General features: G+C 41.6%; 2 protein-coding genes and 1 pseudogene across 2 annotated transcripts in view; 1 reads left to right on the top strand and 2 right to left on the bottom strand.

Annotated features, from left to right (window-relative positions):
• LOC129603091 (uncharacterized) overlaps positions 1-26,139 on the top strand; it is a 506,300-nt gene that overhangs the window by 139,500 nt on the left and 340,661 nt on the right. The gene's annotated exons all lie outside the window — the stretch shown is intronic.
• LOC114851369 (zinc finger protein 420-like) lies at positions 904-23,583 on the bottom strand. Its single transcript, XM_055502815.1, is given in 3 exon segments — positions 904-3,587; positions 3,589-4,926; positions 22,561-23,583. Coding segments are annotated over 3 exon segments (1,440 nt in total). The 5' UTR covers positions 22,639-23,583; the 3' UTR covers positions 904-3,563.
• LOC121202096 (zinc finger protein 239-like) lies at positions 14,798-16,664 on the bottom strand (annotated as a pseudogene).

Consider the following 26,139-nt stretch of genomic DNA (forward strand, 5'->3'; position numbering starts at 1 on the left):
AGTGACCTTTTCCATTGTCTAAAGTTTTATTATACAAATACTACGGGAAATATGGATATAAATACATGCAGGATATAAATACATGCAGGCGAAAAACAAGTATTAAAATAATAAGCAGCAAACATGAAACAACCAGCAATATATAGAGATAAAACGGCGTGAACGACTCTGTGTGTGTGTGTGTGTGTGTGTGTGTGTGTGTGTGTGTGTGTGTGTGTGTGTGCGTGTGCGTGTGTGTGTGCGTGTGTGTGTGTGTGTACGAAAATGAACACAGATAAATGAATGTTAATACCTAAAAGTGTGGTGAATTAGGGCAAGACAAACAAGCATTCTTTATTAACCTTTCAGTATCTAAAAGTTACTACTGAATTTGGAGGAGGCTCTTTTCAGCGCTTTGAGGAAACATCAGCGCTCTCAATGAAATCAAAGCAGTAGGAAGCTTTTAGCGTCCTTTGATACCATCCTGTCGAAGCTTCCTCCAGTCCAGTTGCCACGGCTCCTGGAATCACATTCGTCGTCTAACTGTAGAATGTTCTGGCCAGAGTTTGTTACGGCTTAGTGAAGCAGGCCTGGATCATGTAAGAACATCAGCTGGGTCCAGGAAAACAGAGCTTCTTCACAGCTTAAGAGGTAAAAATGACTGGAGCTATAAGAATGGCTCAATCTGGGTATTACCAATCAAACATATTGTAGTGTTGAGGTACCTGAAATCATTACATAATTAGCATGTCTATAGATCTTTACCTTTACCTTAACCTCCATATCAGCACACTAGCTCAGATCAAATGTCCCCTCTGATGGGCAGGGTGACGTGGATGATTATCACATCCATCTCCACTTGTGTGGTATTTGTGAATTTCCTCCACCAACACCTCGACTGGAGACATGCTCTCATTCAAGAGCCCATCTTTTATTATGTACCTTTAATTTACATATGATTTCAAACTCTTAATTATATGTGTATCTAAAATCATCTCAATCACCGTCCACTAATAATCTAAGTTCCTTATCTTTATGACCTATAGTCATAAATAATATAACTGTTAAATTGTAGTAAGACGTTCTTGTTTTGGCCTCTGAGCAACTGGCCTAATAATAATTTATATAATAAATATTGATGAGAGAGTTGTTTTTTGTGTAATTTATTGTAATAACAAAGAAAAGTAAAAGATAATGGGCAAAGCAAATCAAAAACCATCTGGGGAGATCAGAACATACACCATGGAGGTAAAGATCACATAATCATCAAGTTGTTTCACCTTTTCGTCCCTTTATCTGGCAGAGTGGAATGTCTCTTTAGTCCAATCAAATTGCAGGTACAACTTTATCCCTGTGGACATGTTTCCATTTTTCCACCTGGTACCACTGGCGTCTCAGAGTGAAGGGGCCATAAACGTCTACAGACAAAGAGAGACACAGCTCCTCTGCCTTGGTTTTGGGAGTCAGATAGCAGCCAGATCCAAGGAGGGCCAGGCAGAGACAACCATGGAACAGTCAAACAAGCTTGTCAGATACATAAAACTGATGTACGACAAGACAAAAGAGATTAATAGCCTACATGGGAACATTCAATCTAATCAACAAGGCACAAACTGTATGGTAACAGTATAGAATAAGAAAGAAACAACCTTTTCATTACACAGCTGTGAGCCAATTTCGGAAACCGCGTTACAATACAATTCCCTTCTCTCTAAAAGAAGCAGAGGAAATGTGGTCTACGAATAAAGAGTGAGCAGTTCAACCTTCAACCTCCTCCAATCACAGTACAGAAAGTTGTCACTTTGCAACCAGATGCACTTTTTTTTCCAGAGTGTGTGTACTAGAGTAACAGAAACCTCTCGCTTCAACCAGACACACACATGAACTCCTTTTTCCATCTTCACTGACAGACAACCACTGCACCATAGGCAGGAAGAAAAGAGATCTGTCTGCCAAACTGCTCTACTGTATGGTGCTCAAATTTCTCGACATTTAGTTTTGCTTGTCCACTCACAGAATTTCACTTATCTACTTTTGTGTCAATACTCTGGGCCAGGTTATTTGCAGCAAAACAGTTAATTTGCACTAATACAGACTTAAACTATATTAATTTTGCCTAATTGACAAACACCTTTTACTTATGGACACCATATAAATAGCCCATAATTTCACTTTTCCACATTCTTTACACCCCCCTCCCATTTACTGCATGTTTCTCTCCATCCTCTCTCAAACCGGTTCCATCGAGGGTCGCTGTCCCTGCTGTTTTTTCAACTCTCTATGCCCCAACTCCTGCTGATTACCTTAACCACGTGTGTTCAGTCAATGACAAGCTGGAAAAGCCAACTGACACACCTGATCAAGATCATTAGCAGACAGAGCTTTATGACAAAGAAGTCATAGATCCAAATGCTTTACATTCACTGGATTAATTTCAATTAAATCCTTCTCCCCTTCCCGGGTTGAATCTAGCTCACCTGCTGTGCTCCTACTGTCTTCCCCTTATTGTGGCTCCCTTCAAGGACAAACTGATCTGTAAACATCTTGGTCAGCCTCGGTCATACAACTATAGACATTCATTATACCTAAGCAGATACACCACCTCCCCTCCAAGACCAGTCTCACCATCTGCTCTCTGACCTTTATCTACCCCCCGAGCCTGAAAAGTTCATAAAAAAATACCAGCAAGTTTCCACTTGTACTGTGCCTACTCTAATATTGTTTGTATCATATGTTTTGGGCATTTCTGCAGTATTGTTCCGATTGTATTGCTACTTGCTTAACTTACTTCAGGAGTGGCAGGGCACACAGACGCAGCACCCTCTTCTCAGTTTTGTTGTACTTGTTACAATGGTAAATGGCAAATGTTGTGGATTACTTTTATTTTACAAAGGACCAACGAAGGCAACACTGCCACAGCCACACACCTCAGCGTTTGTATGTATGTGGACTTAATTTCATCTTGGACTGCTTCGAGAACAAGAGTGCTAAGATGCTGGGCTCACGTTATTTTGTAGAAATCTATACCCACATCGCTTTAAACAGGCAAACTAACATATTCCATCCATCTTCCCATACGGGGGATTAAACAGGGTACATCCTGGACAGGTCGCCAGTCCATTGCAACACATGGACAAACAAGCATCAACCTATCAACCTAGTCTTTTCAATCACGTGTTCAAGTTTTTCGGCCAATTGCATAGATTCGAACGAGTTAAATGACGCCCCATTGGCCAAAGTCAGTTCTTGCAAAGATATGCCCGATCAGACACCTTTTTAGACATTCTGGAACATTCATATGACACGTTAACATTTGTTAATTTGTTGTGTGAATTTGCGGGTGCTCTGTCAAGTTGGGCAGATAAAAAAAAAAGTTTTTCGCATAAATAGGATCTTTGGCCAGCGTGAACACTTGGTTTGTCATTGAGGTGCAAAAATGCTTCTCTGCACTCTCCAGTGTGAACACAATGTTTGAGCAAATTACTGTTGTGAGAGAACGCTTTCCCTCACTGTTCACGTGAATAAGGTTCGTCCCCTGTGTGATCGCATTGGTGTTCCCGTAAACCACTGTGTTGAGCGAATGCTTATCCACACTGTACACATGAATCAAGGTTTCTCTCCAGTGTGAACACGTTTGTGTGCCTGTAAATGATGGTGTCGAAAGAATGCTTTTCCACACTGTTCACATGAATAAGGTTTCTCTCCAGTGTGAATGCGTTTGTGACTTAGTAAAACACTGTGATGAGAAAATGCTTTTCCACATTGTTCACATGAATACGGTTTTTCTCCAGTGTGAACATGTTGGTGTGCCTGTAAATGACTGTGTCGAGAGAATACTTTTCCACACTGTTCACATGAATAAGGTTTCTCTCCAGTGTGAATGCGTTTGTGTGCCTGTAAATGATGGTGTCGAAAGAATGCTTTTCCACACTGTTCACATGAATAAGGTTTCTCTCCAGTGTGAATGCGTTTGTGACTTAGTAAAACACTGTGATGAGAAAATGCTTTTCCACATTGTTCACAGGAATACGGTTTTTCTCCAGTGTGAACATGTTGGTGTGCCTGTAAATGACTGTGTCGAGAGAATACTTTTCCACACTGTTCACATGAATAAGGTTTCTCTCCAGTGTGAATGCGTTTGTGTGCCCGTAAACCACTGTGTTGAGAGAACGCTTTTCCACACTGTTCACATGAATAGGGTTTCTCTCCAGTGTGAATGCGTTTGTGTCTTTCTAAAACACTGTGATGAGAAAATGCTTTTCCACACTGTTCACATAAATGAGGTTTTTCTCCAGTGTGAACACTTTGGTGTGCCTGTAAATGACTGTGTCGAGAGAATGCTTTTCCACACTGTTCACATGAATAAGGTTTCTCTCCAGTGTGAATGCGTCTGTGTACCTGTAGGTGACCAGGATGAGAGAATGCTTTTCCACACTGTTCACATGAATAGGGTTTCTCTCCAGTGTGAATGCGTCTGTGTACTTGTAAAGTACTTTGTTGAGAGAATACATTTCCACACTGCTCACATGAATATGGTTTCTCTCCAGTGTGAATGCGTCGGTGTGCCTGTAGATGACCAGGATGAGAGAATGCTTTTCCACACTGTTCACATGAATAGGGTTTCTCTCCAGTGTGAATGCGTTTGTGAGTTAGTAAAACACTGTGATGAGAAAATGCTTCCCCACACTCTTCACATGAATGAGGTTTCCCTCCAGTGTGAATGCGTCTGTGTACCCATAAAGTCCTTTGTTGAGAGAATGCTTTTCCACACTGCTCACATGAATAGGGTTTTTCTCCAGTGTGAACACATTGGTGTGCCCGTAAATTACACTGCCGAGAGAATGCTTTTCCACACTGTTCACATGAATAAGGCTCTGGTGGTCTGGTAAAGGCCTGGCTACATTGCTGACGGAGATACAGCCTTAAAGCTCTTCGTCCTCTGTGTTCCTAAAGTCACAGAAACAGAAAAAGAGAAAATCAGAAGACCATTTAATGGGGAGCATCCTTACAAGTAAGATAACAGTCAGGCAAGACAGGTAAGTTAAGAATTTAACTCCTTAGTGGGAGTCGCAGGGATTGTCATGTTTGTCTTATTTGTTCTACGTCGGTTTGAATCAAAGTTAAGAGGTTGTTTTGTTAGAGCTAGAAAAAGAATTAAGGTTTGAGGTCAAACCTGGCACCTGACAGTACTAAATTTTTGGAACTGTGGAAAAAGAAGTACGGGTTTGAGGGCAAACTGATGTACGGGCGGTCCGTGTGAGAAAATAGTTGAGAGATTAAAGGTTGACGCTCTTAACACACGCAGAGCTCCAAACAAAGAAAAACACCTGCAATTGTTGGAGGCTGTTAAGTGGCGAGAGCAAGCACTTAAGCGGAGACAGGATATTCAGAAAAAACTAGATATGAAGCGTGAACGGCTTGCCTTGCAGGCAGCTGTTGTGGTGAAGCCAGATGAAGAAACCATCTGTGCTAGTGAAGGTGCGAAAATTAGTGAACAGAGAAGACAGAAACCAGATCAAAAATCTGAGATCGAAAAAGAAATTACTTGAATGGCGGAGAGCAGTAGAAAAATTGGATATTAATGAACCTGCAGCTGCTAGAGCTGACCCCGTTGCCAGCCACACCAGAACAACTCACAAAGGTAAACTTCACTCCTTAATGTTAGGAGAACCTATTCGTTATCCTTATCTGAAACCCCTCAAACAACAACATAGCATAATTGACAGTAATTACGATTGTGATGGGTGGGGTCCAGCCCCCAACCCACCCCATCCCAGGGGGAGCGAATGGAGAATTCTATCCACTCGTAGAAGCAAACCCGCATTATGGGGCGGCAACAGTGCAAAAGTGCATTTGATCACAGAGAGACAATTTATGTCTTCAGACCCTGCACAGACGCGTGCAAAAGCTTAGGTGACCCAAAATTAGATTTGGACGCCTGGGATGATAAACATCGCCAGCTGATTGATTCGTTTGGACTCAACGGCTGGGAAGTTAATCAAACTTTCAGAAAGTCTCTGACCTTTAACTGGGACAGAGTGGAAGGTGACTTTACTGGCAAAGATACACGCAACACAAATCTACCAGTTAAAGCGGTGCATTGAGAAGCCAAGTTGAGAAGGTGCATAAAAACATGAAAAAGTTGTCGAAGAAAACACCTGACTATGCTAAAATTGCGCAATGCAGACAAAAAGAAGGCGAAGATGTGTTTGAGTACAGAGCACGGTTAGAGGAAGTGCTCCGAAACCACAGCGGTTTAACCGAGGACACCGCTGATGCCTATCAGCAGCAGCTAAAACAATCGCTGATGGCGGGTTTTCACCACCATAGCTGACTTCATTCGATAGCATGACCTAAACCACCGCACAGCAAGTGTCCCCAACACTATGAACTGTGCTCACCGCGCATCTGAAATCATCAAAAGAAAGAAACAGAAAGCCAGCAGCCGTGTTTGGGTTTTTTTGGGAGGTCAGATGAAGGTGAAGGAAAAGAGTTCAACACTTTCTATCAGGACTCAGTACGTAGAAAGCAGTTCCACAAGAGAAAGGTGGGTGAACAGGGGAAGGGTAGGATGCGCCCCCGAAAAATAGGTAGATGCTACATCTGCGACCAGCCAGGGCACTATGCCAGACAGTGCCCCCATAGACCTGGGCGCTCAGATAAAGTCTTTAGAAATCCTAGAGAGTTTAACAGACCACCCCCACAAAACCCATACATGACCTGACTAGATGTACTGTAGATAGTTCATTGGTAAAGCCAGCAGGTGATGATGCAGAGACACTGGACCTCACATAGTCGGTAGACACCTTTTTGTATACATCAGCTGACCAGCTCCCCACTAGAGACCTCCTTCTTAACGGTACGCGACTTACTTTTTTGTGCGATTCAGGAGCTAAAAAACTATGCTGAGAGATCAAATTCCCGGACTCCAGAGTTCTTCCCGGTTCATGTTTGTTAAATCAGCAAATGGACTGGTGACCAAAGATTCTTTTTCAAAGCCAATTATGATCACTGACCCTAAGACTGGGGAGTCTGGGCGTGCCGAAGTTGTGCTGTGTCCAAAGTGTCCTGTAAACCTGCTAGGTCGTGATTTGATGACACGGTTTAAAATCTCTATTGTCCCCACTTCCAAAGGTATGGTTGCTATAGGCAAGGGCGAAGAAATACTGACCCTACCGTTAGATAGCACGGAAAAACCACATTACTACTGGACATTAGATCTGCCAAGTCCAGACCCTACACAAACACTTCTGAACAGTTATTGTCCCTAGCTATAGAGTGTCAGAAGGGAACCTTTACACCTCAGTCTTTAGAGAAGTTTCACATTACCTTGAGATACAAACATTCAAAAGGGCCAGATTTAAATTATGACAACCAGATTTTTAGTTTGGGCCCCCAGAGCGTCACTGTAAATGCCATGTACACTGACCGAAAGGGCATGACAGGGTGTGCAGTTCAGCTCACCAAGCAGGCACTCAAACTTTTCCAAGTGCAGAATGGGTGGTTACTACCTCACCCCGTGTCTATTTGGATGTCCCACATGAGACGGGAGAATGACTTGCTTGTGCACACTGCCTGATCCCCTTTTATCACAAGTTCCAGTTTCTATTTCGTCGAAAGGGAAAGCAGATGTAGGATTAATGACCACTGCCACACCAGTGGTGATTAAAGCTAAAACTGATTACCGCCCCGCATACGTCAATATCCATTGAAACCAGATGCATTAACCGGTATTAAACCAGTCATAAATGATATGATACAAGCAGGGATTATTATAGAATCCCCAGATGCTCAGTGTAAAAGTCCGATTTTTTCAGTTAAGAAAGCAGAGTCAGGGGCATGGAGGATGGTTCAAGATTTAAGAGCAGTGAACCAAGCAGTTGCTCAGTGTGTGCCCGATCCCCACACATTACTTAACCTGCTAAAACCAGATAAGCAATGGTTCACAGTTGTGGATCTAAGCAATGCATTCTTTTCCATACCATTAGCTAAAGAATCACAGGGATGGTTTAGGTTCACTTATCAGGGAAAGAAATACACCTACACCAGGTTACCACAGGGATATTGTGACAGCCCAACCATCTTTTCTACAGAAATACAGAATTGTCTTACAGATTTTGAAATGCCAGGCCACAGTCAGTTGTTGGTCTATGTGGATGACATTTTAATTGCTTCTGATACTAAGCAAAACAACAAGATTGCTGCACTTGCATTGTTCCGTCATCTAGCAAAGACTGGGAACAAAGCTTCGCTTTCAAAGTTGCAGTGGGTCAAACAGAAAGTGACCTTTCTAGGACATGAACTGTTTCCTTGCGGTCGCAGCTTGGCGGTCAACAGAAAAGTGTCTATTTTAGATGCTCCTAAACACAAACGAAACAGCAGATGATGCAGTTTCTAGGTTTGTGCAACTACGGCAGACTATGGTTACCGAGCTATGCACAAATAACACAATCGGTTAGATGTGATCTACTCCCAATCCTTGTCTATGAACAGACATAGAAGGACTCCAGAAGCTGAAAAAGCTGGTGCTACAGTACTGAGTTTACCAGATTTTTTAAAACCGTTTGTCCAAACAGTTGATTGTAAAGGCCATTTCATGACTTCTATGTTGGCCCAGAAAACAGGAGGCCGCTACAGGCACATAGCTTATTATTCCAAACGTTTAGACCCTGTTGCATGCGCTTTACCATCTTGTGTATGAGCAGTGTGTGCAGCTGCACTTGCAGTGCACTGTTCAGCGGAAGTGGTGTTGTTTCACACCCTCGAGCTGCTAGTACCACACGCTGTAGACATGCTGTTGACACAGACCAAGATGTCCTTCCTGTCACCTGCAAAGCACCTTCGATTCTGTCAACACTTATGTCACAGTCGCACATCACCACAAAGCGGTGTAACATCCACACTAAACCCTTCTTCACTAATTCCAACACAAGAGGAAGGGGAACAACACAGCATCAACTGGACAGACTCAGACAGGTCTTCTCGGTCGTGACCCATGACAGTCTGATTCACGCAGGAAAACTTTCCGTCACTTTTTTCAAGCTCAAGCTGCAGAGATAGTAGCTTTGACTGAAGCATGCAAAGCAGGACGAGATGTTGATGTAAGGATTCTACTGAAAGCCAGCATGAATTTTCTACACTTCGCTATTTCGCAGCTCAATGGGCCCGAAGGGGAATGACGACCTCTACTGGCAAGCCAGCGGAGCATGTGGATTTGTTGAAAGACTTGCTAAAAGCCGTGTTATTACCTAAGTCTATTGCTGTGTGCAAATGTGCTGCACACACCAAACGGAAAGACCCTGTTTCACAGGGCAACGCTTTCGCAGACAAAATAGCTAAAAGAGGCTGCAGAAGGCAGACATTGTGCTTGGACCTTAACAGCTATTTCACAAGGTCCTAAGGAACCTTTAGACATCCAGGTGTTTAAGGATATGCAAAGCCAATCACCGACTTCTAGAACAGAAACGATGGATTAAGCTGGGCGCAGGTTTAATCGATGGATTTGACAAAGTAGGTTCCAAACCGGTTTTACCACGAAACCTGTTCCACACAGTTGCTGTGTTGAGCCATGGGCCTTGCCACGTCTCTACAGGGGGGATGATGAGAACGTGGGAACAGCACTTTTTCACACATGGGTTCAACTCCTATGCCAAACAGTTTTGCAGAGTTTTGCAACATAATGCACAGGGGCATGAGAGGCCTAAGAGAGGACAGTTTCCTGAGGCTTCTCACCCTTATCAGTTCCTAAACATGGACTTCATTGTGTTGAACAAATGCAACAACTACAAATACTGTCTTGTGTTGATATGTCCCGTTTTCCAAGTGTGTATGAGATCGTGCCCAAGCAATGATGCTGATTGCACTGACCATTACTGAAGCATTGTGCAAAATTATTATTTCCTGTACATGGCATTCCACAGGTCATCTACAGTGATAATGGGCCACACTTCATGAACGAAGTGATAAGACAAGTGGCCACCCACTTAGGCATCACGTTAAAAAATCATTGTTCTTACCACCCATAGAGTGCAGGGCTGGTAAAACGCACAAAGGGTACAGTTAAACTGAGACAAAAGAAAACTATGGAACAGTCAAACAGTCAGGATGTCAAAAGAGAAGAAGGAGAGCCAGACACTAAGCAGAGTGGATGGCAAACCTATTGAAGGAACAAGAGATTGTGAATGGAAATAAGCTGCCAGATACTGCTTTTTCTCAGCAGGAGGAGAAGATCAAGCCCAGATGACCAGATCCTCATCAAGGCCATCAAACGAAAGACATGGTCAAGTCCGCGGTGGGAGGGGCCATACACTGTGGTACTCACTACACCGACGGCTGTAAGACCGAGGAGAGAGCTATGTGGATCCATCAAAACCACTGCAAGAGAGTGATTCCCCTGGTTGCACTGAGTAGGGGTGGAAGTCGACCGGTATCAAAACCTTTGTCGCCGAAGAAAACCAACAGATCCCCACATTTGGACTGGTACAACCAGTGGATTACTGGAACTGGAAGGACCTGGACCCCAACCACAAGCACCCCGCTTCAAGACCAACATGTGGTATCATTATGTCAAGGTGTTAGCTAGAGCGTACGATAACTGTTTTGTGTGTTTTCACATGCCGCCATTCATCCTCTCATTTGACACTATGTTACACCCATGCCTTACCATGAAAGACTTTACAAAAGGTCCTAAAAGGTTTATACAATGATGTGACGTTCACATTGAAAACTGATTGAGAGGTGTGATACTGATGTTTAATTGTCCTTGTATGACAAACATGGAGGGGATATTGGAGAAAATATATTTTTCAGAGTTAAAATGATTACATAAAATCAAATACATTATTACATTATCAAAGCTTCAAATGTAGTTCTGTACGTTGCTCCAATAATTGAACTAAAAGGGATCATATCAAAATTGTATTTGTCCACTATTTAGCAACACTCTATAAAACACATACAAGCAAAAATAATAAGGAAAATAGGAATGGCTTGATCTGGATATTTATTTGTTTATTCATTCATATGTGAAAGCAACTGCCTGAAACCAAACAAATCATGTAAGCAAACAATAGGCACAGAATAAATAAAGAGGAATGTACCTTAGGCATGACACTTTCATAACTAAACAAGCAACAACAATAACTAAACTACTGTGGTTTACCTGTGAAATTAATATTATTGCTAATAATAGTTGTTAAGGTATGTGCACACACTCATACAAACATACATATATCATAAACATACACATATGCATTATTATAATCTCAAAACTTATTAATAGCCATTGCATACCTGTATAACATCAAAACTACCATGATCAAACATTATTGATATTGACAGTGATAAATACCAGTAATACTTACAGCTACATTTGGAAAGCCTGTTTATCAGCTCAGGTGTATATTGTCCCACTACAAGCTTGGTAAAGCTGTAGCTTAACATTGATTCACCCAAAAGGTGAGAAAGACATTGATGCATGATCAATGCAAACTTGTGAAAGCAGGAGGGTAGGTCTCTGGCAGTCTGCCCATGAGGCCCCAGGCAGAGGCAACTGGCCTGATAATAATTGGTAGTGACTATGTAGCTGATGAGTTTTAATTTTCCTGAATAAAAGAATAATTCAGGTGCAAAAGCGAAACAAACCACTGCAGAAATACCACACCCACAAATATCTGCTGAAGAAATAGTACTGGTGTATTATTGGAGTTATTCATGTGTTTTATTTATTTTACTGTACCTATACAAAATCCTTAAAATAAAACCTTGGACGTAAAGTGACAGGAACAGTCAAGTAGTAGTTTGATCACAAGACTGTGAAGCTGAGCCACGGGTGCACGGGAGCTGCTTCCTAACACACGACATACTAGAAGCAGTTGCTACTATGTGCTGATGACTGTGGTGGAAATTTTCAATCAATAAAGAAGCTGATGAGAGAGTTGTTTTTTTTTGTGTAATTTATTGTAATAAACAAAGAAAAAGTAAAAGATAATGGGTAAAGCAAATCAAAAACCATCTGGGGAGATCAGAAACTACACCATGGAGGTAAAGATCACACAATCATCAATTTGTTTCACCTTTTTGTCCCCTTACTCTGGCAGAGTGGAATGTCTCTTTAGTCCAATCAAAGTGGAGGTACCAATTTATCCCTGTGGAGATGTTTCCATTTTTCCACCTGGTACCCAACTGGTGTCTCAGAGTGAAGGGCCAAAACGTCTACAGACAAAGAGAGACACAGCTCCTCTGCTTGTTTTGGGAATCAGATAACAGCCAGATCCAGGGAGGGCCAGGCAGAGACAACCATGGAACAGTCAAACAAGCTTGTCAGATACATAAATTGATGTACGACAAGTCAAAAGAGATTAATAGCCCTCATGGGAACATTCAATCTAATTATAACAAGGCACAAACTGTATGTAAACAGTATAGAAAAGAAAACAATTTTTTTTCCCTTACACAGCTGGTGACCAACTTCGGAGACCGAGTTACAAAACAATTTTCCCTTCTCTTTAAAGTAAGTAACAGTGACCAGTTCAACCTTCAGCCTCCCTCAACAACAGTACAAGAATCTAACTAATACTGTAAAATGAAGCCAATGGAAGACAAAAAACAAAAACCCTACCAAATTTGACTTTATTTGTCATTAGGCAACCAGAGTGCACTATATGAAAATCAGAGTAACAGAAACCTCTCACTTCAACCAGACACACACATAAACTCCTTTGTGTATATTCACTGACAGACAACCACTTGCACCTTAGGCAAGAAGAAAAGACATACACCCTAACTACCAAACACTGAACAAGGCTCAGAAATTTTACATACTGTATGCACGCGAACATATTCGGATTCACTCATCCCAAGATTAGTGTAAACATTTTCCTTTTCCACTCAAATTAACAATGAACAGTTTTACATATTCCTAGATTAAATATTGATCACTAATTTATTGAGAACAAGAGATCTGTCTGCCAAAACTGCTCTAGCTGTAAATGGTGCTCAAATTTCTCAACATTTATTTTGCTTGTCCACTCACAGAATTGCACTTATCCACTTTTGTGTTGATACTCTGGCGACAGATTATTTGCAGCAAAACAGTTAATTTGCAGTAATACAGCTTTAATCTATATTAATTTTGCCTAATTGACAAACACCTTTTACTTATGGACACCATATATTAGCGCATAATTTCAACTTTTCCACATACAGGTGTGTATTAATGTTTTCTTATTTTTCAACTTACAGAATGTCTACTTAACATTTAGAGGGCCAATTGGTTGTACTATTTTTAATAAACAGAAACAAAATAAACAAACACAAAGCAGTTAGTTATATACATCCATGCAACCCTCTCTGCCCCAACTCCTGCTGAGTTACCTTAACAAGGTGTTTTCAGTCAATGACAAGCTGGAAAAGCCAACTGACAACACCTGATTAAGATCATTTGCAGACAGAGCTTTATGACAAAGAAGTCTAGATCCAAATGCTTTACATTCACTGGTTATTTAATTAATCTCCCCTTCCCGGGTTAAATCTAGCTCACCTGCTGTGCTCCTACTGTCTTCCCCTTATCGTGGCTCCCTTCAAGGACAAACGATCTGTAAAACATCTTGGTCAGCCTCGGTCATGCATTATATAGACATTCATTATACCTAAGCTGATACACCACCTCCCCTCCAAGACCAGTCTCACCGTCTGCTCTCTGACCTTTATCTACCCCCCAAGCCTGAAAAGTTCATAAAAAAATACGAGTGAGTTTCCACTTGTACTGTGCCTACTCTTATATTGTTTGTATCATTGTTTTTGCATTTCTGCAGTATTGTTCCGATTGTATTGCTACTTGCTTAACTTACTTCAGAGTGGCAGCGCACACAGAAGCAGCACAATCTTCTCAGTTTATGTTGTACTTGTTCACAATGGTAAATGGCAAAATGTTGTGGATTACTTTTATTACAAGGACCAACGAAGGAAACACTGCCACAGCCACACACCTCACCATTTGTATGTATGTGGACTTAATTTCATCTCGAGACTGCTTCAAGAACAAGAGTGCTAAAATGCTGCGATCACATTTTGTAGAAATCTATACCCACATCGCTATAATAGTACATGTCTTATGATGTCTTTAACAAGCAAACTAAAATATTTCATCCATCTTCTATATTCCACCGTGCCACCCGCCAACTAACATATTAAATGTAGTAACCCATGTGTGTCAAGCTAGTAGCTAGGTATTCTAACGACTTCAGCCAGTCGACTGAGCCATTGTTCCCTTGAAATGTGTCGCTGTAGTCTGCTGCAAACACACACCTGTATGGGAAAAAGCCAAAAGCTATCGGCCTTCGAGCAGATACAGGCAGGGAGCGGTGGATCGAGGTTTTGTCCTGTTAAAATGTGCTGCAATGTTACAAGCCTCGGCTGGAGACAGGTGTGTGTCCTGTTTAATGCAGGAGAATAATTAAAAGAAGAGACTGCTCATGAAAACTATTTTACAGGTGAACCGACCCTATTCTGTTATTCTTACGTTTGGGACTTTACTCAAGCATGCTGTGACTTTCTAGGGCCCCTGAAAGAGCTTGTCCTAATTGATTTGAATTGATTGGTCCACCATTTGGTCACGTTTTTTTTGTACCAAGGCATAAAATGCAATCGGCCATTTTTTAGTGGATGGGAGTCCTTTCAATCATGGTTGGCGTTTTTTCGGCTAATTGCATAGAGTTAAATGACGCCCCATTGGCCAAAGTCAGTTCCTTGCAAAGATATGCCCGAACAGACACCTTTTTAGACATTCTGGAACATTTATATGACACGTTACATTTGTTAATTTGACGTATGAATTTGCGGGTGCTTTGCCAAGCTGGACAGATAAGACAATGTTTTTCGCATTAATGGGATCTTTGGCCAGCGTGAACACTTGGTTTGTCATTGAGGTGCAAAAACGCTTCTCTGCACTTTGCAGTTTTGTCTCCAGTAGTAAACACAATGTTTGAGATAATCCTGTGTGATCGCGTTGGTGTGCCTGTAATATACGGTGTCAAGAGAATGCTTTCCACACTGTTCACATGAATGAGGTTTCTCTCCGTGTGAACATGTTGGTGTGTCAGCAGAGTACGTCTGATAGAAAGTGCTTTTCCACACTGTTTCACATGAATAAAGGTTTCTCTCCAGTGTGAACACATTTGTCTGTCTGTAAAGCACTGTTGTTTAGAGAATGCTTCTTCACACTATTCACATGAAAGATGTTTCTCTCCACAGTGTGAACATGTTGGTGTGTCAGCAAGGTACTTCTGGAAAAAAATGCTTTTCCACACTGTTCACATGAATAAGGTTTCTCTCCAGTGTGAATGCGTTTGTGTGCCTGTAAATTAATGCGTCGAGAGAATGCTCTTCCACACTGTTCACAGAATGAGGTTTCTCTCCTGTGTGAACATGTTGGTGTGTCCAGCAAAGTACTTCTGATAGAAAAATGGCTTTTCCACACTGTTCACATGAATATGGTTTCTCTCCAGTGTGAACGCGTTTGTGTGTTACTAAAACACTGTGTTGAGAAAATGCTTTTCCACACTGTTCACATGAATGAGGTTTTTTCTCCAGTGTGAACATGTTGGTGTGCCTGTAAATGATGGTGTCGAGAGAATGCTTATACCGCACTGTTCACATGAATGAGGTTTTTCTCCAGTGTGAAACACGTTGGTGTGCCTGTAAATGACTGTGTCGAGAGAATGCTTTTCCCACACTGTTCACATGAATAAGGTTTCTCTCCAGTGTGAACACGTTGGTGTGCCTGTAAATGATGGTGTCGAGAGAATGCTTTACCGCACTGTTCACATGAATGAGGTTTTTCTTCCAGTGTGAACACGTTGGTGTGCCTGTAAATGACTGTGTCGAGAGAATGCTTTTCCACACTGTTCACATGAATAAGGTTTCTCTCCAGTGTGAATGCGTCTGTGAACCTGTAAAGTACTGTTGTCGAGAGAATGAATTTCCCACACTGTTCACATGGATAGGGTTTCTCTCCAGTGTGAGTGCGTTTGTGTTTCTGTAAATGACTGTGTTGAGAAAAATGCTTTTCCACACTGCTCACATGAATAAGGTTTCTCTCCAGTGTGAACCAATTGGTGTGCCCGTAAATCACTCTGTCGAGGGAATGCTTTTTCCACACTGTTCACATGAATAAGGTTTCTCTCCAGTGTGAATGCGTTTTGTGTTTCTGTAATTACTGAGTTGAGAAAATGCTTTTCCACACTGTTCACATGAATAAGGTTTCTCTCCAGTGTGAACATGTGGGTGTCTCAGTAAAGTACTTCTAGTAGAAAATGTCTTTCCACACTGTTCACAGGAGTGAGGGTTCTCTGCCGTGTGAACATGACAGTTAATTTTCAGATCCTTTGACCTGTGGAACCCAGCACCCCTTGGTTTTTCCCGGAGGTGAACATTTTGATGATTCTCTAGCTCTGACTGAAAGGCCTCTGGCTATGTTGCTGACAGAGATACAGCCTTGAAGCTCTTCTTCCTCCGTGTCCCTAAAGTGACAGATACAGAAAACAAGAAAAATCTCGTTAGAGAGCACTGTGTTGGAGTGCATGTGTGTGTGGTTTCTGAAAGAAAAGGAAATTACAAATCAACCATCAGCACAAAACACCTCATCAAATGTTTCCCATAAAAACTGGGCATTACTGATTCACCATGTTAGGCATATCACCGCCACAACATGGAGCCATCACATTACAAAAATTCCTCCAGTTAAATTCTCATAACTGAGGCAATTACAGGTCTGCTAAATTTGTGACTCGAATGTATCAATAGGAATAATAGTAATAATACCTGATACTTACTATTGGAACAAATGATAACTCTACTAGGAATGCAGAGCACGTGTCAATCAATGCGCTGTAAAACACAGTTTCAAAATGCGCAGATGAACTTCGACCCAATTCGAATATGATTTATATGCTGAATAGGAACATAAACGTACACAATAAATAATAAGTGACTTACAGCTCAATGGACGCACACAATATATTAACAATAACGGTTGCATCAAAATTATTTAACGCTCTAGACTAAGAAAACTGTCCTTAGTGACTTTGCATAAAGAGGGGGTCTGAACAGAATGTACCACTCCTAGACGGGGAGAATAGTCCAAGTGGTATTGGCATTTTTAACACAGCACTTTGAGGAAACACCACCTGGATGACGTAACAACATCAGCTGGGTACGAGAAACAAAACAAAACAAAAGTAGTTGAGAGGAAGATGGAGTTCGACTAAGAGAGTTTTTGTCACTGACTAAATACCTTGTGGGCGTCACTAAGTTTAAGAGGCGGAGAGTGCAGGTTGTGTGGCTGGAGCTTGGGTGGAGTCCCACCTCTTCACTTCATCAGAATATTCTATTTAAATACTTCTAAATTTGAATTAACGATAATTTCTCTTTCCAGCAAGCTTAAGGTAACATCACACGCGACTGCTAAGAGTTGCAAAACAAGCTTGTAACACTCAAGCACCCTTTCTTTTCATTAAACGTTCCTACTAATCTTCACTGTTATCTAGTGTTTTCTCTGCTAGCGTAGCAGCTAGCTTACTTTCCTCCTATGGCTTCCTCCTTTTCCTCTCCCTCTCGTTCTGTTCTGTGCGTCTTATGTTTAGCTTATCCTCCGCCTCCTCTAGTGATAAGTTAGTAGTAATTGTATCTATAATAAGTGTACGCTAGTTGCAGGTTTTGAGGCGAGGATCTTACACTTAGAGTCTTGGCTTCGCACCTTAGAAAACAGGCCAGCTAGCCAGGCACCTTTAGTCGGTGCGGAGCCTCCTAGCTTAGCTGCTTACCAGTCCCCTGACGGGCCCCAGGCAGCTGGGTAACGACTTGGTCACGGCTCGTAAGAAACATAGCTTTAGGCAGGCGCCCACGGTTTATCCACCAACCGCTTCATGTTATTTAAACAGATTTTCCCCACTCAGCGACACATTGGCTGAGAACCCACTCTGATCATTGGTGACTCCATAGTCCCGAAACGTGAAGTTAGAGAATCCAGTGGTCATAGTTAAGTGTTTACCTGGGGCCAGAGCGGGCGACATTGAATCTTATCTTAAGCTCCTGTCTAAGTGTAATAGGAAAAATTCTGCCTTTGTGCTTTTTCTTATCCAATACAGTCGTCATGTGTTGGTTAGGTTCAATACTGAACATTCTTACCACAAAAAAAACTAATCTCTTGTGCCCTGACATACATTAAGTTTGACATAGTTCTTAGCACAAATAAATTCATTGTAGTGGGAGACATTCATATAGATGTTGACAGCAACTTTCTCAGCACTGCTTTAAAACTCCTTCATAGACAACTATTAAGAACCCACTCATCGTTTTAACCATAACCTTGATCTTGTCCTCAGCAGCACTGACTTTATGAACTACTTTACTAAAAAAATGATCATCATTAGAGAAGACATTCAGCAGAAAGCACTGCCTAGATCCATCACACTTTAAATTTACTAAATCCTCTATCTTACCTACACAGCCTTCTTTCCCATAACTCATATGGAGTTAACCTCAATAATTAACTCTTCCAAGTCGTCCACTTGTTTGTTAAGAAAACAATCCCAACCAGATTACTCCAAGAAGTTCTACCTTTTATCAGATCACCAATATTAACATTAAGGCTATGTACCATAGGGCTTTTAAGGTGGCTGTAGTCAAACCTTTATTGAAAAAAAACTGCTCTGGACCCTGGAGAACTAGCCTACTATAGGCCCATTTCAAATTTAACCTTTATTTTTAAGATTCTTGAAGAAATTGTGGCTAAACAATTATCTAATTACTTATCTTAATTAACAATTAACTACTTGTCCCAATAACCTCCCATCACTGTTCTATGTCCAAACTAAACCTTGTCTCTTTTTGTTCAGTAGTTGTGCTTCTCCCCCGCTCTCTCCTCTCTCTCTTCTCTCCATTCTGTCCTCATCATCGGAGTCAGAGCTTTGTGTCTGTGATGGCCAGCTGCGGATTCAACCATCCTGCTTGTATCCAGTCCCTGGTTCAACCATCCTGCCTGTGCTCTGTTGTTGCTTTGTGTTGTTTATGTGTGTTTTTCTCTGTCTATCCACTCACCCCAACCGGTCGAGGCAGATGGTTGCCCACCATCCAGCCTGGTTCTGCTGGGGGTTTTCTTCCTTGTTAGAGAGGGAGTTTTTCTTCTCCACTTTCAAATTGAAGGCTTGCTGCATGTGGGATAGTTGTGTATGGTCTTAAACCTTACTTTGTAAAAGTGCATTGAGATAACTTTATTGTGATTGGGGGAAGGAATCCTGAAGGGCACCTGACCACTGCTCAGAGAAAAAGCAGCGATGATAGCAACTTCAGTGCGAATTACCAGACTGTTGTCCAGTCCAGGAAGTTTTGTTGAAGCGTGTTGCACATGCGTATTGGGTTTGTGGGGAAAGTTTTTTACAAAGATGCTAACTGCATGGAGATGAGTATCTTGTGCTAGTCGGGTAAACAAACAGTCCCACGTAAACAGACAACGTCCTCCCAATCACCATTGTACATATAAAAAGCAACGCAGAGTCACTAAAAGATAGCGTTGCTAAATTAACTAGCTGGACGCCAAGTCAGATTGAGTTAGTTACACTTTGACATAATTTTATTTAAAAAAAATTGCTTTAATATTCAGACAAATCACTGCATGACAGATTAGGGAACAAAAGGCATTGATTCTAATTAAACTGACTATAAGATGGTACTTTTTTCCAGCGGCTAATTTGTGGATTTTTATATTAGATGTTTACACCGTGCAGGTCTAACTGAAAGCTGTTGAGGTTTGTGTGTTGTATGCAGCCTTAGTCACCGTTATGCATTAGCGGTGAGACTCCTCTGTCCGCTTTTGCTATTGGTGTTACGCTAGTTTTTTTTCTTTTTTCTTTTTTATTGGAAGCAAACCGTATGTGACTGACTTGCTGACTGCGTCAGATGGACAGAGCCGACGGAGCAGATTCTTCTTTCTGCCTTAAATAAATGGCTAGTTCACCAAAGAGATGGTAAAGACATTTGATATATTCTTACACGCAGACCACGTAGGAGTTGCTGTGCTCAACAAAAGCCAAAACAATTGCCACCTTAAAAGAAGTCGAGATGGAAAGACCTGTCAATCATGGCACGGCAGCAGATTCATCTGCTACGAGGAAAATGTAAACAAAATGTGAAAGAAGGACAGAGTGTGTGTGAACGAAGTTAATTGTGAGGCAGTTTCATTTTGACACTGAAGACGACGACCTTGTTTGTTTTAATGTGCAAAATGCAGCGTTAAGATAGTGATTGATTACTTTTGGGGTAAACTGCTGTACTTTTTATTCTTTTTAACCAGCCGTGTTTAAAGTTACGAAAAACAATCTTTCTAATATATGAAAAAACATTTTTTCTAATTGAAATCTAGTGGGTGCGGCTTAAATTCTGGTGCGCCCTAGAGTGCAGAATTTACAGCATTAGAAATGTAGTTTTTAGATCTTTCTTAATAAACACTACAGTAATATGTTTCTGTATCTTAATTTGTTACAGGCATCTAACCTAGAGAGGCAGGTGAAACTTATCTTCACACTTCAATGTGCAATGTATAGGTTACTGAGTGAGTTCAGAAGCCTGAGGGTTAGAGGATGGAAGCTTATGCAGGGGCCTTTCCGTGGGAATGCTTTACTGGATGTACGGTAGGGTAAACAGACCATGTTCTGCGTAGGTAGTAAACTTGGTTATGTTTTTAGATTTGTTTCTGCAGCAAGACAGGTATAGTTGTAGACAAATCACAGAGGAGATGTTGTTATCTTTGTTCTCATCACTATTTGGAAGACTTTGAGCGTAGCAGGTTCTCAACCAGATGGAGGCTGCAGGTGTCCTCACCATCACCCTCATCAAAAAAGGTAAATCACTAAAAAACGTACTACGATGGATTTGCAGGGTACCTTACGCCAAAAGCAAACCCAATATTCGCCAGGTACAAGTTCCACGAAAAGACACAAGGGAGTGGTTAATCATTTGAGCAATTTGTGACAGAGCTCAAGCTGTTCGTAAAAGACTGTGGTTATGAAAAAGGTCAGGGGACCGAATTATATCCGCCACTAACCTCACCTCACGTTAGAGAAAAGCTACTTAGCCAAAGGCTAACACTAGACAAGGCAATTGATATGGCACACTCTCATGAGTTAGCTCAAGTGTAGTTAAAAGCCATGGCTTGTGACACTCATGAAATACTTCATGTATTCTTCAATATTTCAATTATATTCAATTCAATATTTATAGCATATAACATGCTTTTCAGCAGTGAAGAATCCCTTAAGGTCTGCGCAAAGGCAGAACACGGTGTGTTCAGGGTCCAGCCTCTGGTCTTTTTGTTTCAGGATCTCAATACCCTGAATTTCTTGCCAGTTTACTACAGTAGAACTAATCAATGGAACAAAACTCCATGAAATAACCAGCTGCCTTCTACTGGAATGACAAACAACACCAACAACTCTTATATGCTCCACTTACTAACATTCATTTATATCTTGTTACAGTGCTACTGATTATGTTGTCATTTTTATTGTCAACTATACATTTGTGCAACGACAACAAAGATGCATCCATCTGTCTAAAAGTGTGTCTTACTGTAACTAGTCAGGTCATTGTAGCCGCTAACACAGTTAGCCTCATCTCCATTATTTATACAAAGTATAATTAGCTGCCTTTTAGCTCAAGCCTGTGTTTACTGGAATATGTACCGCGGTGAATTTAGTTTGACGTTGGACATTCAACAGACATTCGACCGAAAGTACCTCCAGACAAGCGATCCGCGTTTCGTGTTCGCTACGCGGACACAGAACGAGACCGCTCGGCACATGAAGACGTTGACTTAGGGACCGTCGATAATTTGGATTTTCAAGAATTAAACTGTGTGTCTACATGTCCTTTACAGGGCACAACCAGGTTTGAACCAGTAGGTCATATGGTGTGGATGGTGTTGAAAAATTACAGTAATATTTACACACAAATATTATAGAAAAATAAAAAAGATGATTTGATCCTCATAGAAATGTTTGTGCCCTGTGAAGGACAGTTTGGAGCAGGTTTTGAACCAGTAGGTCATATGGTGTGGATGGTATTGAAAAAAATTCAGTAATTGGTTTGGACGCTATTGAATTATTAATTTCTTGAAAATCCAAACAATTTATCGACGATCCCTAAGTCAACGTCTTCATGTGCCGAGCGGTCTCGTTCTGTGTCCGCGTAGCGAACACGAAACGCGCATCGCTTGTTCAAACACGGACCGCTTGTCTGGAGATACTTTCGGTCGAATGTCTGTTGAATGTCCAACGTCAAACTAACTTCACCGCGCAAGGAATATGTCTCAGTCACACACACACACACACACACACACACACACACACACACACACACACACACACACAGTTCCCATTAGCAGAGAACACAGGCTCCTTTCCTCTGCAGAGCAGCGTCCGTATGTTTCCACGCATCCACAGCCTGGTTTTACTTCGTTCTGTCACAACATCCACATCTTTGCATTAGTGTCGCTATGAGCGCTTTTAGCGGTGAATCAGCACCGACCTGTTGATCTGTGGGACCAGCGTGGTCACGGGTCCTGCTGCTCCTCCTCAGCTTCGCTAATGGACCGGTCCTGCTCATTTAAACTCGGGTCCTGTTCCTCCTTCTTTATTGCACTAGTGGACCGGTCCTGCTCGGTTAAACTCGGGTATTGCCGTTCCTCCTTTATTCCACTGATGGACCTGTCCTGTTCGGTTAACTCGGGTCCTGCTGCTCCGTATCGCTCTGCTTCTGTTCTAGATAGACGTCCACGTCCTCTTCTTTTATTTCCAATTTGTACTGATCCATTTTCGTCTCGGTTCCTTGAATCCAGCAGCTCTCTGCTCTAAGAACAGAACAAAGACAACAGATCTCAGATTTCCGCCTGGTCTTTTTCTTCTTCGGTGGTGTTCACCTTCTTCTTCTTTAGTGTTTTACGGCGACTCGCATCCTTAAAGTTACACTACCGCCATCTACTGTATCCTACCTCCCTCACACCCTCTTACACGACATGTAAAACGTTAACAGAGCATTCAGTCATCTCTCTGATCCTCCAGCTTCCAACACAAAATAAATATACATCTTTCTTTCATACTTCCCTAATGCTCCTCACTATTACTTCCTTACAGGCGTGAGCACGTTTCGATCGCTCTGTCTAAGTCTTGTCTTTTCTGTGTTTTTCCTTACTTTTTACCAACTGCATGTGATTTTCTTTAAATAGTCTTAGTATTTGAGGTGCATCCTCTTTTATCGTGTGGTTCGAAATAATTTTTTGTCTTTTTTATTGCTTGGATTTATACTTTCCCTCATCCGCAATGCCGGAGCGCAGTAGCAGAACTTTGTTCACACCCGACACCAGCTGATCTCACTAAGATCGGCTTCAAAATATTTGACTCCGCTAGAAACGCCAAGCTTCCCTGAAGAAATATTGAGAAAAATGAGGACAGAATGTGAGAATATTCAAGCTGCATTTCCCTTCGCTGATTATGGGTGGCTTATGCCTTGGCTCAGTTGGGAGGGGCATCAAACACAAAGGACATGACTGATACTGTGGGGTTGGTTTCAGATGTGAATCGTGTTCATTTACCTTATTTAAGCAATATCAAACTATGGACGTTGTTGTCTAGTTGTCCACAGGCACAAACTCTTCACTTACACTGGTGAACATTAAGAGCGTTGACCTGACCCATGGCCTAATGATTCAGATGCAGTTTACATGAAAAATCAGCGCAGCGTCCTTGTGCTGAGGAGACTAAGGTTTGTTGCAGAGCAGGGAGCTCTATGGAGAGATGTGTGACGCACCAATGTGGCCACATGGAAGTCAATGAGCGTATTTTCTGTTTTGTAAGAGACAGATGGGGTGCATAGGGGGGGCGTTCCTAGTTACGACCACAAGGGGGCAGCTCCCCTCAGGTGAGACGTTACGGTGCTGTCGGAGCTCGTTTTTGTCAGACTGATAAACGCGAGCACAGATGAAGCAGCATCGTTGTCCGTCTCACCTTTGTACAAACTGTTTTACAGTTTACATTTAATCTGTTACTGGGACCAGTTGGACCTGTAACAGATGGGATGAGTGGATCAGGAGGCCAGTCAGTCCTATGGATGCAGCTGGACTCATTACAGGGGGTGGAAGAGAGGAGGACGGTAGCGTAGCTATGGTTCTAACTGGAGAACAGGTCCCTGCAGACTGTTACACACTAAGTGTCTGAAGAAGCCACATCACTGCTCTACTGCTGTCAGTCTTCCATCACCATCAGAACTGAAAACCAATAGTCACTATAACACACAGCATTATTAAATATTAACCTGTTGGTTTCGTTTTTATTTATCAACCTTTGGTTTATGTCATTCCTGCTTGTTATAACTGTGACATGACAGGAAGAACTGGCGCAAGACATGAGGCTAAATGTGGTGATTGCAGACACTCGATGATAAATGTCTGGACCACCTCCTCCAACAGAAATTTATGGACCTCAGGATTTGCTACACTGAGGATCACTGATGATCGAAAGCATCTGTTAGGAATTGAGTCTCACCATCACTGTTCATATCATTTCCCACTTTATTTTGTTATTTTCCTGTCTTGTCTGTGCTTCATTTTGTCCAGCCTTACCATTAGTCATGTATTCACCACCTGTGTTCAATTAGTCATTTACCATGTACACAACAAAAAACCCATATTTCTTCTTATTATTATTAATGTTTCTGTCAATCTGTGATAGTGAGCACTTCTCATTTGCCGAGATAATCCATCCATTATTTAACAGGTGTGCCTTACACAATGTCAAAATTGTAAATTCATCCTATTATAATGTATAAAATATAATATAAATATATTCATTTCAGCAGAGGATTCGTGGCAGCACAATCTTGTTGAGGGATTAAAACAAAGTCAATTGTCTTAAATAGCACACATGGATTTTGGCTATTTGATGCAATAATGTCTGAAAGATATTTTTTAGCATCTTTAAAAGTATTTTGATACTGACGCCAACAACCCTTTAGAATTTTGAAAAGAGACCCGCAGGACCATCCTTCTTCCACCTGCGCTCAGCTTGTCGACACAGCTTGTCCTGCTGCTGAGCCAAGGCTCAGATTTAATTTAGGCAACACAGTTTTTTCGTGGGGCCACAGTGTTCAGTAGGGTACAACAGGAGGAGTGAGACCAGGAGCTGAGTTCCTCTGTTGTGACATCAACAGTTGTGCCAGAAGGAGGACATAGCTGGTTAAAAGCAACAGAAAACTGACCAGCAGTGGAGGAATTAAAAATCCGGCACAGGCGAGCAGGAGCAGGCAATTTAACTGCGTTTTTTTGTCCACAAGGATCAAATAAACAGACATCCTTCACATTTTGTTGAAGATACAGAAGGAACTGACGATTATAAACGATTATAAAGAGACTCAGTCTGTAGATTTCCAAGAGCCAGAAAATAAATAAATACCAACAGTAATACGGACAGGAGACGAGCAGCCACAAAGACACCAGTGCCATCTTAACTTTCTTTTACAATAGATTCACTATGTCCAGATGATAGATGATCTATAAGATAGATAGGTTTCAAATTACAGATAATGAAATAAAAGTCTTTGTTTCAACTAAATGACAAACAGGTCTTCTCAATGTAGAAATAAACAGAAACAGAGTTGCAGAAGCACCAATATCTCTAATAACATAATAACATAACATAATAAGCTCTAATAACATCGGACTATCAAACATGTTTGCCACATCAAGGCTACTTATTCACTATTGTCCACAGAGAAACACAATCACACACCTTTGATTAAATAACTTTCATTTGACAATAAAACATGGAAGGTCATCCTGAACAACCACGTATCAGCGAGGGTTTGATGGTCAGCCTGCTCTGATGCAGTTCTCACACACAACCAGCAGGTGTCGTTGTTCTGGTTGTGTCATATGGTGTCAAGCAATGTGTCGATTTCAGTACCAACTGTATCATAGTTGCTCAGTGATTCATGAGGATTCGATTTCGCCATCTTTTATTTAACATACCACTTTACCTGCTTGCAAACTAAGACAGGGAATATAGACTTAAAATTCTTCTAGCGACAACTTCTCGCTTTTTCTTCAAGTGGACC

The sequence above is a fragment of the Betta splendens genome, chromosome 2 (assembly GCF_900634795.4).
Source record: "Betta splendens chromosome 2, fBetSpl5.4, whole genome shotgun sequence".
Classification (NCBI taxonomy): Eukaryota; Metazoa; Chordata; class Actinopteri; order Anabantiformes; family Osphronemidae; genus Betta; species Betta splendens.